Source organism: Lithobates pipiens, unplaced genomic scaffold (genome assembly GCF_037356315.1).
Source record: "Lithobates pipiens isolate NorthernLeopardFrog02 unplaced genomic scaffold, aLitPip1_a1.2 Scaffold_10, whole genome shotgun sequence".
NCBI lineage: Eukaryota > Metazoa > Chordata > Amphibia > Anura > Ranidae > Lithobates > Lithobates pipiens.
The window spans coordinates 193672037-193684889 of record NW_027507686.1 but is presented as its reverse complement, the minus strand read 5'-3'; the positions used below and the strand labels follow the sequence as shown (position 1 = coordinate 193684889).

The following is a 12853-nucleotide window of genomic DNA, read 5'->3' as shown; positions in this document are numbered from 1 at the left end:
CCAATAGCTGCCCTAGTGTCGGTTTTTGTCCGTCGGACTAGCATACACACAAACGGATTTCTCAATAGGAACTGGGTCCGGACGGAGTTCTGGCTGAAAAATTTGAAACATGTTCTAATTCTAAAGTCCGTCAGATTTTTGGACAGCAAAGGTCCAATGGAGCCCGCACATGATCGAGTTGTCAGACGGATTTGTTCCGTCAAGTGTACGCAGCATAACACTTTTTTTTTAATCATATATCATATCTCACCTTTGTCTTCTATCTCCTTATTATATTCAGTGGCGTAATGATCTGAAATGAGAAAAGGCTTAAACTCTTGGATGATATCAGTCACAGAACACTAAAGGTCTCACGTTGTTTATCTCATTACCAGTGCAGGTGACACCTTGATGCCCATCTCTGCAGGAACACACATTGGGTGCGATACAGTACCCACCGCCACAGCCAAATGAACACAGTGCTGCAAGAAAAAGAAAAGAAGTGCCAGGTCTGTCGAAAATATTAGCAGGAACTAGGGCATAGCTACAAGGGTGCAGAAGAGGCAATAGCTCCTGGGCCAAGGAGGACAGAAGATCCAGGCATCCTTTTTATGTGCCCATTACATTCTGTATAGGATAAAGCACAATTTCCCTTTCCGTCACACATATTTTAGTATAAGGAAAACTAGAATTTTATTTTTTGTTTACAAATTTTGGAAACTGGTGATTAGGACCTCATTCACATGGGTAATGTAGCCCATACATCGTAAATGAGTGTCTTCTTTATGCAGCTAGAGCCACCTGGACCTGCTTGTAGACAGCCCATGTTTCTATATGGGGATGCACGGCTGACCCAGAACATAGACAGTGTGTGTTCAGGGCCACTCACCTGCCCTGCACGCCTGTCACATTAGGACAAGCAGCCGCATCCCTACAGTCACTGCATCCCCATAGAGAAACATAAACTGTCTGCACGGGGTTCAGGGCTGCTCCAGTTGCATAGACAAGGCACTCATTCAAGCTGTTCAGGCCACACACCCATGAGAATGAGCCCTTATATTGTTTTTAATTATTTGTATATAAACTATCATTGTGCAAACAGTTTTTTTTTTTCAAGGTAAAAAACATCCAGCTTTTACAACCAAGGCCTGATTCACACCTATGCAGGTTGCAGTTTGCATATTCCAAGTGCATTTTGTGTTTTTTCAATACACTTTTTTTATCTGTTGAAGTCTATGGAACCAAAAACAAGAAAAAAGCCTATGGCCCTTTCCATAAAATGCATGTGAACATGACCCATAGAAAAAAAAATGCTAAATGGACTGTAGTGCATTTCTGCAAAGCTGAAAATGTACTAAAAAATGCATAGGTGTGAACCAAGCCTAATGGTGTATAAGGCTGGATTCACACCTATGCATTTTTTGTGCTTTTTGCATTTTGCAGATTTTCACTACAGAACGTGTACTATAGGAATGTAGTGCAAAGGCTGGATTCACACCTATGCAGTTTGGGTGCTTTTTGCATTTTGCAGATTTGCACTACAGAACATGTTCCATGTTAAATGGAAAAAGGAAAAATTTTGCCGGTTTGCACTGCAGAACGTGTTCCATAGGAAACCATGTTAAATGGACTGTAGTGCAAATCTGCAAAATGCAAAAAGCACTAAAAATGCATAGGTGTGAATCAGGCCTAATGCCCCATAAACACGGGCACGCGTTATACACAGATAAATGCTGTCTAGCCAAATAACACGCCTAAGCTCATCTCTTCACCACACATAGCCACAAACGCAAGAGATTCTTGGGCAATGTATTATTGCTCAGGCGAACACACTTAGACCAAACTATAATGGTTCAAAAAATGTCAGGCAAAATGGTCGGCCCTAACGCATTTTCATTTCATCAGATCTGGCCCTCTTTAAAAATAGTTTGTACACCCCTGGTCTAATTGGTAGAGCAGGAATATCTGAATGCTGAATATTTAAATATTATTAAGAACCAAAGAAAAAATTAAACCATTAGCTTCTTCCAAAAACTGGATTAGTTTAGAAATAAAATACGTTAAATGAGACTTACGCTGAAGGCATTGTCCAGTGCCTGGGGAGATTGTCCATCCTGGACAGCATCCACTGCCCATACCTGAGAAACAAACATGAGGTCCCGAACGAATTCTACAGAAATATAAGAACAAACATCAATAGCCACGTGATTCAGATGCTAGAAAATATCTTGAATTTAATATTGACTAAAAATATGATTGGGGTGCTTTATACAAGAAGGGTTGCCACATTCATCAAATTGACCAACATGGGCCATTCTTTCCCCCACTATCCTCATCTTTGGAGTAGATTAAAGCCCATGACATGCACTGTGGCAACCGTATCTGATCATTTTTTCCTCATCTGCTGTCAATATCCTGGAGCTGCACCTTAAAACCAGTGTGGGGACGATGCCTTGGTCATCAGTGTCCGAATGATGTCATGTTTAAGGGGCTAGAATAATGTTATGTTTGATAAGTGTTTCGTAGCCTCCTCCCAGTGCTGGCAAAGTGCAGTTTGTACTTTGCAATGCCAGTAAGATGACATCATCAAAGTATTGCTCTTCCATTTTAGAGATGTCCTTAGTGGGTCAATGTACAGTGTTTTAGCTTCCCACTTGTTAAGTAGTGATGTCACTGTTATTATTAAACAATAGCAAGGTGGTCCATCCGGGAAATCAATTGTTTCCACCTGCCAGGAATGTTTCTGGGCCATTAGACATATAGGACCAGAACATACATCTGAAAACCTGACAGAGAAGCCAAGGAATGGACAAGACAGATGACAATTCCAGGTATACATTCCTTCCATTTACAGTGCCTTGCGAAAGTATTCAGCCCCATTGAACTTTTCAACCTTTTGCCACATTTCAGGCTTCAAACATAAAGATATAACATTTTTATTTTTTGTGAAGAATCACCAACAAGTGGGACACAATTGTGAAGTGGAACGAAATCTATTGGATAATTTAAACTTTTTTAGCAAATAAAAAACTGAAAAGTGGTGTGTGCAAAATTAGGATTAGTGTAAATGTTTCTGCCTCACATCCAATATACAACAGATTATACTTGCGTATATATACTTGCAAACAAATCTGTGTAACAACATATTCAAATATGATACAGCAAAGCAAAAACTATATCCTTAATTACTTTAATGTTTATTTCTAGGAAAAACTTTTTTTTTAGTTTTGGATAGAGTGGGCTAAGGTTACCCTCTATTTGTGCTGGTGACCAATGTCACAGTGAAAGAAAGCAAAGAGACAAGTGGAAATCTTCCAATGGGGATACCTGTTGCGGGACAACTGTCTAAGAGGGGAACGCTCATATTGGGAACATTCCTCGAACTTCATGTTTTGTCTCTTATGCCGCGTACACACGACCAAAGTCCGCCGGACAATTCGATCGTGTGTGGGCTCCAGCGGACTTTTTCTTCCCAAAATTCCGGCGGACTTAGAAATAAGACTTGTTTCAAAATTGTCCGCCAGACTTGGCTTTTAGCGGACAATCAGTTCGTCTGTATGCTAGTCCGGCGGACTAAAACCAACACTAGGGCAGCTATTGGCTACTGGCTAGGAACTTCCTTATTCTACGCCATCACGTTCGAATCCACTGGACTTTTGGAGTGATCATGTGTGGCCAAGTCCGTTCACTTGAAAGTCCGGCGGACCTCAGCTGCAAAGTCCATCGGATTGTCCGCCGGACTAAGTCCACCAGATGGTTCGATCGTGTGTACGAGGCATTAGACAAGAAGTGATAGAAAATGTGCCCAATGGTACACAGACAGAAAAAAAAGACCCAGCAGGTATTTTACCCTTATGCCGCGTACACACGAGCGGACTGTATGGCCTACTTAGTCCGCCGAAACACATTTCAGCGGACAGTCCGCTCGTGTGTGGGCTTCAGCGGACTTTTTCAGCGTGCAGTCCGGCGTACTAAGAATTTCGGTTTTTTCGAAATTCTGTCCGTCGTACTCGCATTTCGGCGGACAATCCGGCCGTGTGTATGCCAGTCCGCCGTACTTTTGAAATGAGCGGACTTTTCCCGCCCGGAGAAAAGTCCGCTCATTTTGAGCGGGTATCCAGGTAGGCGGGGCCCGCGAATGAGACGTCGCTGGCCCCGCCGCCTGGTATGGACTTAAAGGGGAACCCCAACGCCGAAAAAAATCGGCGTGGGGGTCCCCCCAAGTCCACAACAGACCCTTGTCCGAGCACGCTACCCGGCCGGCCAGGAAAGGGGGGCGAGCGAGCGCCCCCCCTCCTGAGCCGTACCAGGCCGCGTGCCCTCAACATGGGGGGGTGCCTTGGGGAAGGGGGGCCGCGCGGCCCCCCACCCCAAAGCACCTTGTCCCCATGTTGATGAGGACAAGGGCCTCTTCCCGACAACCCTGGCCGTTGGTTGTCGGGGTCTGCGGGCGGGGGGCTTATCGGAATCCGGGAGCCCCCTTTAATAAGGGGGCCCCCGATACCGGCCCCCCACCCTATGTGAATGAGTATGGGGTACAATGTACCCCTACCCATTCACCTGTAAAATAAAAGTACAAAAAAAACACAACACACGAGATAAAATACTTTATTGCACAGCTCCGGGGGTCTTCCGTCTTCGGGGGTCTTCTCGCCGGACTCCTCCGCTATCTTCTTGTAGCTCTTTTGCTAGCGGAGGAGTACGGCTTTCTTCCTCGCCGCCGGCCTCTTCTCCCGACTTCGGGGGTCTTGTCCCCCTCTTCGGTTCTTCTGCCGGGCCACCGCGCCTTCTTATAGCTCTTTTACAGGCGGTGGCCCGGTCTTCTGTCGCCGCCGCCGCCGCCGCCTTCCGTTCTTCTTCTTCTTCTTCTTCTCCAGGAGATGTTGACTCGACGATCTCTCCGGCCACAATGCCAGGGCCGCGCTGCGCGGCCACTTATATAGGGACAAGGGGCGGTGTCACATGGCTTTATGTCACATGGGTTGGTGTCACATGGTGACCCCGCCCCCTTAAGATGTCATAGTTGAGTTGAGTTGTTGAGTCCATGGAATATTTTATATTTTGCCACAAGTTGCGGGAAAATGACAAACTTTTTTTTTTTTTTTCACAAAGTTGTCACTAAATGATATATTGCTCACACATGCTATGGGCATATGTGAAATGACACCCCAAAATAAATTCTGCTGCTTCTCCTGAGTATGGAGATACCACATGTGTGGGAAATTTTTTGGGAGCCTAGCTGCGTACGGGGCCCCGAAAGCCAAGCACCGCCTTCAGGCTTTCTAAGGTCGTATGCAGGGTCTCCACGAGGACAACAGAGTTCATTGTCTGCAGTTATGTGTTTAGTGTTTTGTAAGTGACAGTGATCGATCGATACTGCACTTGGGTGGGCTAGGCTTGGCGAAGGGGCTAAACGCAGGTGCTAGCAGGTATCTGGGCTGATCCCGCTAACAATGCGTTTTTGGGAAACCTAAACTGCTGGCGACGCTAATATAGATCTGATCAGATCAGATATTGATCTGTTAAGATACTGTATTACTAAGGGAGGTGTATGCTTTGCGCGTGGGTGTTAGCGGTACTGGCACTAACCTGACGCTGCCTGGGGCGATGCAGACCCTATCTGACCCTCAAACTTATATCACCCGCCGGGTGATCAGGGGGTTAAACCTTTATTAAGTAATCAATGGCGGGTGCCCTGAAACTATAAAAAAATAACCAACCAACCAGCGTCACCTGTAACAGTTATATGGTGATCACTGGTGAAAGGGTTAAAGTGGGGTACCCCCTAAAAAAAAAAATTAAAAGTCAGCAGCTACAAATACTGCAGCTGCTGGCTTTTAATAATCGGACACTTACCTGCCCCAGGGTCCAGCGATGCGGGGGAACGAAGCCCCCCCTCGCTCCCCGCTCCGCTCGCGGCGCCGTCATGCATACTGTGGGCACCCGGCTGTGGCTTCACAGCCGGGCACCCACTGCGCATGCGCGAGCGGCGCAGGGCGCCGTGATACACCGTACAGTCACCTGGGACACATGACAGGTCCCAGGTGAATGTGCGGCACGAGGGGAAGTGATGTCACCAGCCTGGGCAATGAGGAAGGCAGATTACGAGGGACCCCCTAGCAACCGGTATTTAGAGGTGAGTAAAAAAATTTTTTTTTGCCAATTATTTTTTTTTTATTTTTTTTACGAATTTTAAGCACTTTTAATTTTTTGGTGGCAACACCACTTTAACTAGGGGGCAATCAGGGGGCTTTATGCAGTAGTATATGGGGGTCCCTGACGCTATAAAAAGCTGCAGCGAACCTAAATACCTACCTGCCTTACTAGCATCACCTGTGACACTAATACAGCGATCAGAAAAACGATCGCTTATTAGTGACACTGGCAACGGGGGGTGATCACGGGGTTAAACCTTTATTGGGGGGTTAGGGTGGTACCCTAGACCTAAAGGGGGCTAACCCTAACTGCCCTAACAGTTATTGCAGTCACAAATGACACCAATGCAATAATAAAAAAAAAAAATGCAATTGGTGTCACTGTGACTGGGGGTGCAGGGGTGATTGGGGGGGTGATCGGGGGGTTAAGGGGGGGGTGAAAGTGTGCCTGGCATGTTCTACTGTTAGTGTAGTGTGTTGGTGCAACTCACTGATCATCTCTCCTCGGTGCCGGAACGAAAAAGACCGACACGAGGAGAGATTACATCACTTCCTCTGCCTGTGTTTACAATACAGGAGAGGAAGTGATGTAGGGGAAGCATTCCATTCATCAGGAGCGATCGCGAGGGGGTGGCCATGAATGAATGGCCGCCCCCTCATCCCGGATCGCTCCTGCACGGAATCCGACCGCCGCTGGCACCGGGGGGGGGGGCCCGATCGGGCCCCCCACCCGCGGGAAGGCATGGACGTACCTGTACGCCAATATGCCTGCCCGTGCCATTCTGCCGACGTACATCGGCGTGCAGCGGTTGGCAAGTGGTTAATAATTTTGTTATATTTTTTATTTTAGCCAAATATTATACATATTCTTTTTGATCTTCTGCAATTTTTTGCACATATTTTTGCCTTTTTTGCACAGTTGCACATTTTTTGCACATTTTTTTTTTGCACATTTTTATATTTTTGCACATAATTTATCCCTTTGTGGCTTATAATAATTTTTTCACATATGGTGTGGACTGTATAATATTTAGTTGATGTGATAAGGACATCTATGATATTGAGGTGGAGATCTTTTGGATATTGGCTTATTGTATTTACAAAATAAGGACTGTATAAATCTTATATAGCCAGACAAGTGACAGAAAGTTATAAGCCAACCATCAACTTATTTTTTCCATTGTTCTTTTACTTTTATTCGTATGTCTTCACCCATTTTTCACTGTTTGCTTATGATTGATTATGGTCTGATGATGTGATATATTTATCAACTCTGACTCTCTTCATATAGCATGCTTATATAATTAGCTGGTATATACAGTAAGCAGGGGGGTGTTGACAACACACCCAGTGTCCGGTACTACATAGTTCAAGCATAGAGTATCCTTACAGTGGCCTAGACTATATAGGCTGCGGTTCTCTCCTCTTGTTTTCTCTTTGCTGTTTACATTAGGAACTTTTCTTTCTTATTTACGGGACATAAGACTACTATAGCTAATATATTTTAGATCACCCTATGCAGTAAGGGCATACCTTTTACCTATAAAAACATCTTATGGAGGTAGCGCCAGGATCCCTAAATTTATTTATATAACAGTTGGAGTTCATAGCCTCCTAAAGGGGTTGGGAATTATAGGGACGGCAGCAACCTATTAGACCAATTACCACAGCGCGGCTTGTTTTCTTTTCATTTTTTACACATTTTTACATGACTTTCTTAGTGCAAAGGCAGACTTAATATGTTAAGCTGTGCTGTGGTCCAATAAATCTGACCAGTGAGACCGTATCAGGTCAAATTTATGCATTGCGTTGCAAAGTGAGTATCTATATTTCTAAAAGAAATACATCTGTTCAGCTCATGCACCCATTCCTGAAAAGAAGAAAGGAGCGTTGCAGACTCCCATTTTAAAGCCAACATCCTATTTTATAGCCAATCATCAAGTAAGGATGAATAAAATGCATGTGAAAGGATCAACTTCCAGGTGTGTACCAAAAATACCATTAAGGGTTAGAACCACCCCCTACAAATACATTCTGAGCTTGGGACAGTGCCAAAGGACGTAGATCAAAGTCCCATGTGGCTGGCTGCATCTATTGCAGCAGGGATCAGCGTGTAAGCCAATTCTGAGTAAAAATTCAGGAGTACGGTATACTCTGTGGAGGATGAAACCATCACTGAGACTTCCCCATTAAAATGCTAGTTCTCTGGCAGTTATGCTAATCCAAAGGCTTTAGTATTTATTGAGTCACTGACCTGGAACAAGTATAGAGATCAGGTGTTCTGGATTCTCTACCTGCATTCCTGTTACAGATTAGTGACTCAGAAAGCACTGAAGCCATAGAAAGACAGAAAAAATTTTTTTTTCCAAATTTAAACATAGCTTTTTTAAATGCTGATCTTGAACACATACTTACCTAAAGAGAACATTAGCATATGGTAAGAATTTAGCCCAACGTACAGAAATCATGGGAATTTGTGGTACCTCATTATCAGTTTTTTAAATCAGAGATATTTCCAACCAACCAACCAGGGTTAGACTTTTATTTTTTATCTCACTATGTTCAGATGGAAGCAGAACTCCAGGCACATGCAGAAAAAGGAATTGCCCATGGGACTTTAGGAGATTGGTGCTAAATAAAATGATACATCAAGTATATAAAATTACAATATTTATTTTGTGTTTCATACAAAACCTGTACCGTATAAATATTTCACCGTAAAAGATAGATCACAAGTATATATTCAAGATGCTGACATAATTGTTGAGACATTAAATTCATAGCTGTGTTGCGTTTGTTAAAATATGATTTTTTTATATTATGTGGCGGGAGGCGTCATATGACGGCCTCCCGTTTAAACAGGGAATGCGCGCGATCGTGCGCGCGCATCCCTGTTTCTTCGGTGGCGGCGTGTCACGGAGACACCGCTCGCCACCGAAGGGGGTGAACAGCCATTCTTTATGGCTGTTTACCACGTGATCGGCCGTGATGAAGTCACGGCCGATCACAGATGGTCACACCTCGAACAGGCACGGCGCATGCGCGTGATCGCGAGCGCGCTGCGCGTGCACGTCGGTGGCGGCGTGTTCCCCGGGAACACTGCTCGTCACCGACGCTGGTAAACAGCCATTGGCCGGCTGTTTACCCACGTGATCGGCTGTGATCCTTTCACAGCCGATCACAAAAATGTAAACAAACTGCGGTAACGGGATGTTACCGGGTTCTCCTCTTCACACACCGATCGTGTGTGAGGAGGAGATTGCGGTAACATCTCGTTACCGCATACAGTGTACACCAATCATACTGATTGCCCCCCCCCCCCAATAAAGAGGACCTGTCACCACCCCTCATAGTACCTGTCAATCACAGTCCATCAGAGTACCTGTCACAGTCCATCAGAGTATTTGAGTACCTGTCACAGCACATCAGAGTACCCGAGTACCTGTCACAGCCCATCAGAGTACCTGTCAGCCCATCAGAGTACCCGAGTACCTGTCACAGCCCATCTGAGTACCCGAGTACCTGTCACAGTTCATCTGAGTACCCGAGTACCTGTCACAGCCCATCAGAGTACCCGAGTACCTGTCACGGCCCATCAGAGTACCTGTCAGCCCATCAGAGTACCCGAGTACCTGTCACAGTTCATCTGAGTACCCGAGTACCTGTCACAGCCCATCAGAGTACCCGAGTACCTGTCACGGCCCATCAGAGTACCTGTCAGCCCATCAGAGTACCCGAGTACCTGTCACAGCCCATCTGAGTACCCGAGTACCTGTCACAGTTCATCTGAGTACCCGAGTACCTGTCACAGCCCATCAGAGTACCCGAGTACCTGTCACGGCCCATCAGAGTACCCGAGTACCGGTCACGGCCCATCAGGGTACCTGAGTACCTGTCACGGCCCATCAGGGTACCCGAGTACCTGTCACGGCCCATCAGGGTACCCGAGTACCTGTCACAGTCCATTAGAGTACCGAGTACCTGTCACAGTCCATCAGGGTACCCGAGTACCTGTCACAGTCCATTAGAGTACCGAGTACCTGTCACAGTCCATTAGAGTACCCGAGTACCTGTCACAGTCCATTAGAGTACCGAGTACCTGTCACAGTCCATTAGAGTACCGAGTACCTGTCACAGTCCATCAGGGTACCCGAGTACCTGTCACAGCCCATCTGAGTACCCGAGTACCTGTTCCAGTCCATCTGTGTACCAGAGTACCTGTCACAGTCCATCTGAGTACCCGAGTACCTGTCACAGTCCATATGAGTACCTGTCCCCGCCCTTCAGAGTACCCAAATACCAGTCACCAAACCATCAGAGTACCTGTCACCAGGCCATCAGAGTACCCGAGTACCTGTCACCAGGCCATCAGAGTACCCGAGTACCTGTCTCAGGCCATCAGAGTACCCGAGTACCTGTCACCAGGCCATCAGAGTACCCGAGTACCTGTCACCAGGCCATCAGAGTACCCGAGTACCTGTCACCAGGCCATCAGAGTACCCGAGTACCTGTCACCAGGCCATCAGAGTACCCGAGTACCTGTCACCAGGCCATCAGAGTACCCGAGTACCTGCCACCAGGCCATCAGAGTACCCGAGTACCTGTCACCAGACCATCAGAGTACCCGAGTACCTGTCACCAGACCATCAGAGTACCCGAGTACCTGTCCCCAGACCATCAGAGTACCCGAGTACCTGTCACCAGACCATCAGAGTACCCGAGTACCTGTCACCAGGCCATCAGAGTACCCGAGTACCTGTCACCAGGCCATCAGAGTACCTGAGTACCTATCTCCAGCCCATGTCTCATAGAATATACGTTGGGGTGTTTGCTTTCCAAAATGGGGTCATTTTGTGGGTAATTTTACTGTCCTGGTGGTCCAGGACCTTCAAAAGTGTGATGGGTAGGAATGTCATTTATGCTCCTAGAACGCCTGAACGTACTACTTCAATGTTCGGCCTCTCTATGTGGCCAGGCTGTGTAAAAGTCCTACACATGTGGTATCGCCATACTCGGGAGGAGTAGCAGAATGTATTTTGGGGTGTAATTTTTGCTATATACATGCTATGTGTTAGAAATATCTTATAAATTGAAAATTTTGTGTAAAAAAAAAATGCGTTTTAATTTTTTTTCCACATATTCCAAAAACTTCTGGAAAAAAATGAACCGTTCAAAAGACTCATTATGCCTCACAGATTATACGTTGGGGTGTTTGCTTTCCAAAATGGGGTAATTTTATGGGAAATTCCATTGTCCTGGTACTCCAGGGCCTTCAAAAGTGTAATAGGTGGTTGAGAAATGAGATGCGTAATTTTTGCTCGCAGAACGTCTGAAGGTACTACATCAATGTTAGTGCTCTGTATGTGGCCAGGCTGTGTAAAAGTCCTACACATGTGGTATCGCCGTACTCGGGAAGAGTAGCAGAATGTATTTTGGGGTGTAATTTGTTGTATGCATATGCTGTGTGTGAGAAATAACCTGATAATATGACAATTTAGTAAAAAAAAATTTAAAAAAATAAAAAAAATTCATTTTGCAAAGAATTGTGGGAAAAAATGACAACTTAAAAAAACTCACCATGCTACTTACTTAATACCTTGGGATGTCTACTTTGTAAAAAGGGGTCATTTGGGGGGTATTTATACTTTCCTGACTTGTTAGTGTCTCAAGAAATGAGGTACACCTGATGTACTGAAGGCCTGATCAGAAGTGATCAATTTTCAGTGATTGGCACCATAGTTTGTAGACTCTATAACTTTCACAAAGACCAAATAATATATACTAATGTGGGTTATTTTTACCAAAGATATGTAGCAGTATAAATTTTGGCTAAAATTTATGAAGAAAAATTACTAATTAGCAAAAATTTATGACAGAAACGAAGAAAAAGGCATTTTTTTCACAAAATTTACGTTTTATTTTATTTATAGCACAAAAAATAAAAAACCCACTAGTGATTAAATACCACTAAAAGAAAGCTCTATTTGTGTGGAAAAAAGGACGCAAGTTTCATATGGATACAGTGTAGGATGACTGAGTAATTGTCATTCAAACTGTGAGAGCGCTGAAAGCTGAAAATTGGTCTGGTCAGGAAGGGGGTGTAACTGCACTGTATTGAGGTGGTTAATCAGACATAAGATACATGGGACAATATTACAATAGTGAGTTGGTCAGATTACTGTCAGTTCTTTGGCTTGAGTAGATTTCTCAAACAAATGCTGTTTCATACAATAGGTATGTAGATACTATTGTTACTATACTATTGTTGTATTCAATTGACGGTTTGAATAGGCTATTGTCTCTATAGCTACAGTAAACAAGTAAGAAAGGGTCTCTCAAACTGAAAGAATGACTGTCATGCCCCATACACACAGTCGGAAAGACAGAAAAAGTCAGATCGGATTTTGTTGTCGGAAAATCTGATCGTGTGTGGGCTCCATCTGACTTTTTCCATCGGAATTTCCGACACACAAAGTTTGAGAGCAGGATCTAAAATTTTCCGCCAACAAAATCCGATAGTTTAAATTCCGATCGTGTGTAGACAATTCCGACGGACAAAGTGCCACGCATGCTCAGAATAAATTACGAGACGAAAGCTATTGGCTACTGCCCTCTTTATAGTCCCGCCATACGTGTTCTACATCACCGCTTTCTGAACGATCGGATTTTCCGACAACTTTGTGCGACCGTGTGTATGCAAGACAAGTTTAGGCCAAAAT

The 12853-nt window shown here is 44.9% G+C and overlaps 1 protein-coding gene across 1 annotated transcript in view; it reads right to left on the bottom strand.

The window, feature by feature from the left end:
* Positions 1-12853, bottom strand: part of VWCE (von Willebrand factor C and EGF domains) — a 136423-nt gene that overhangs the window by 106951 nt on the left and 16619 nt on the right. The window contains exons 2-4 of the mRNA XM_077460807.1: positions 2055-2149; positions 372-461; positions 251-292 (exon numbers count right to left, since the gene is read on the bottom strand). Of these exons, the coding sequence (XP_077316933.1) occupies positions 251-292; positions 372-461; positions 2055-2149 (227 nt within the window). The remainder of the gene's footprint in view (positions 1-250; positions 293-371; positions 462-2054; positions 2150-12853) is intronic.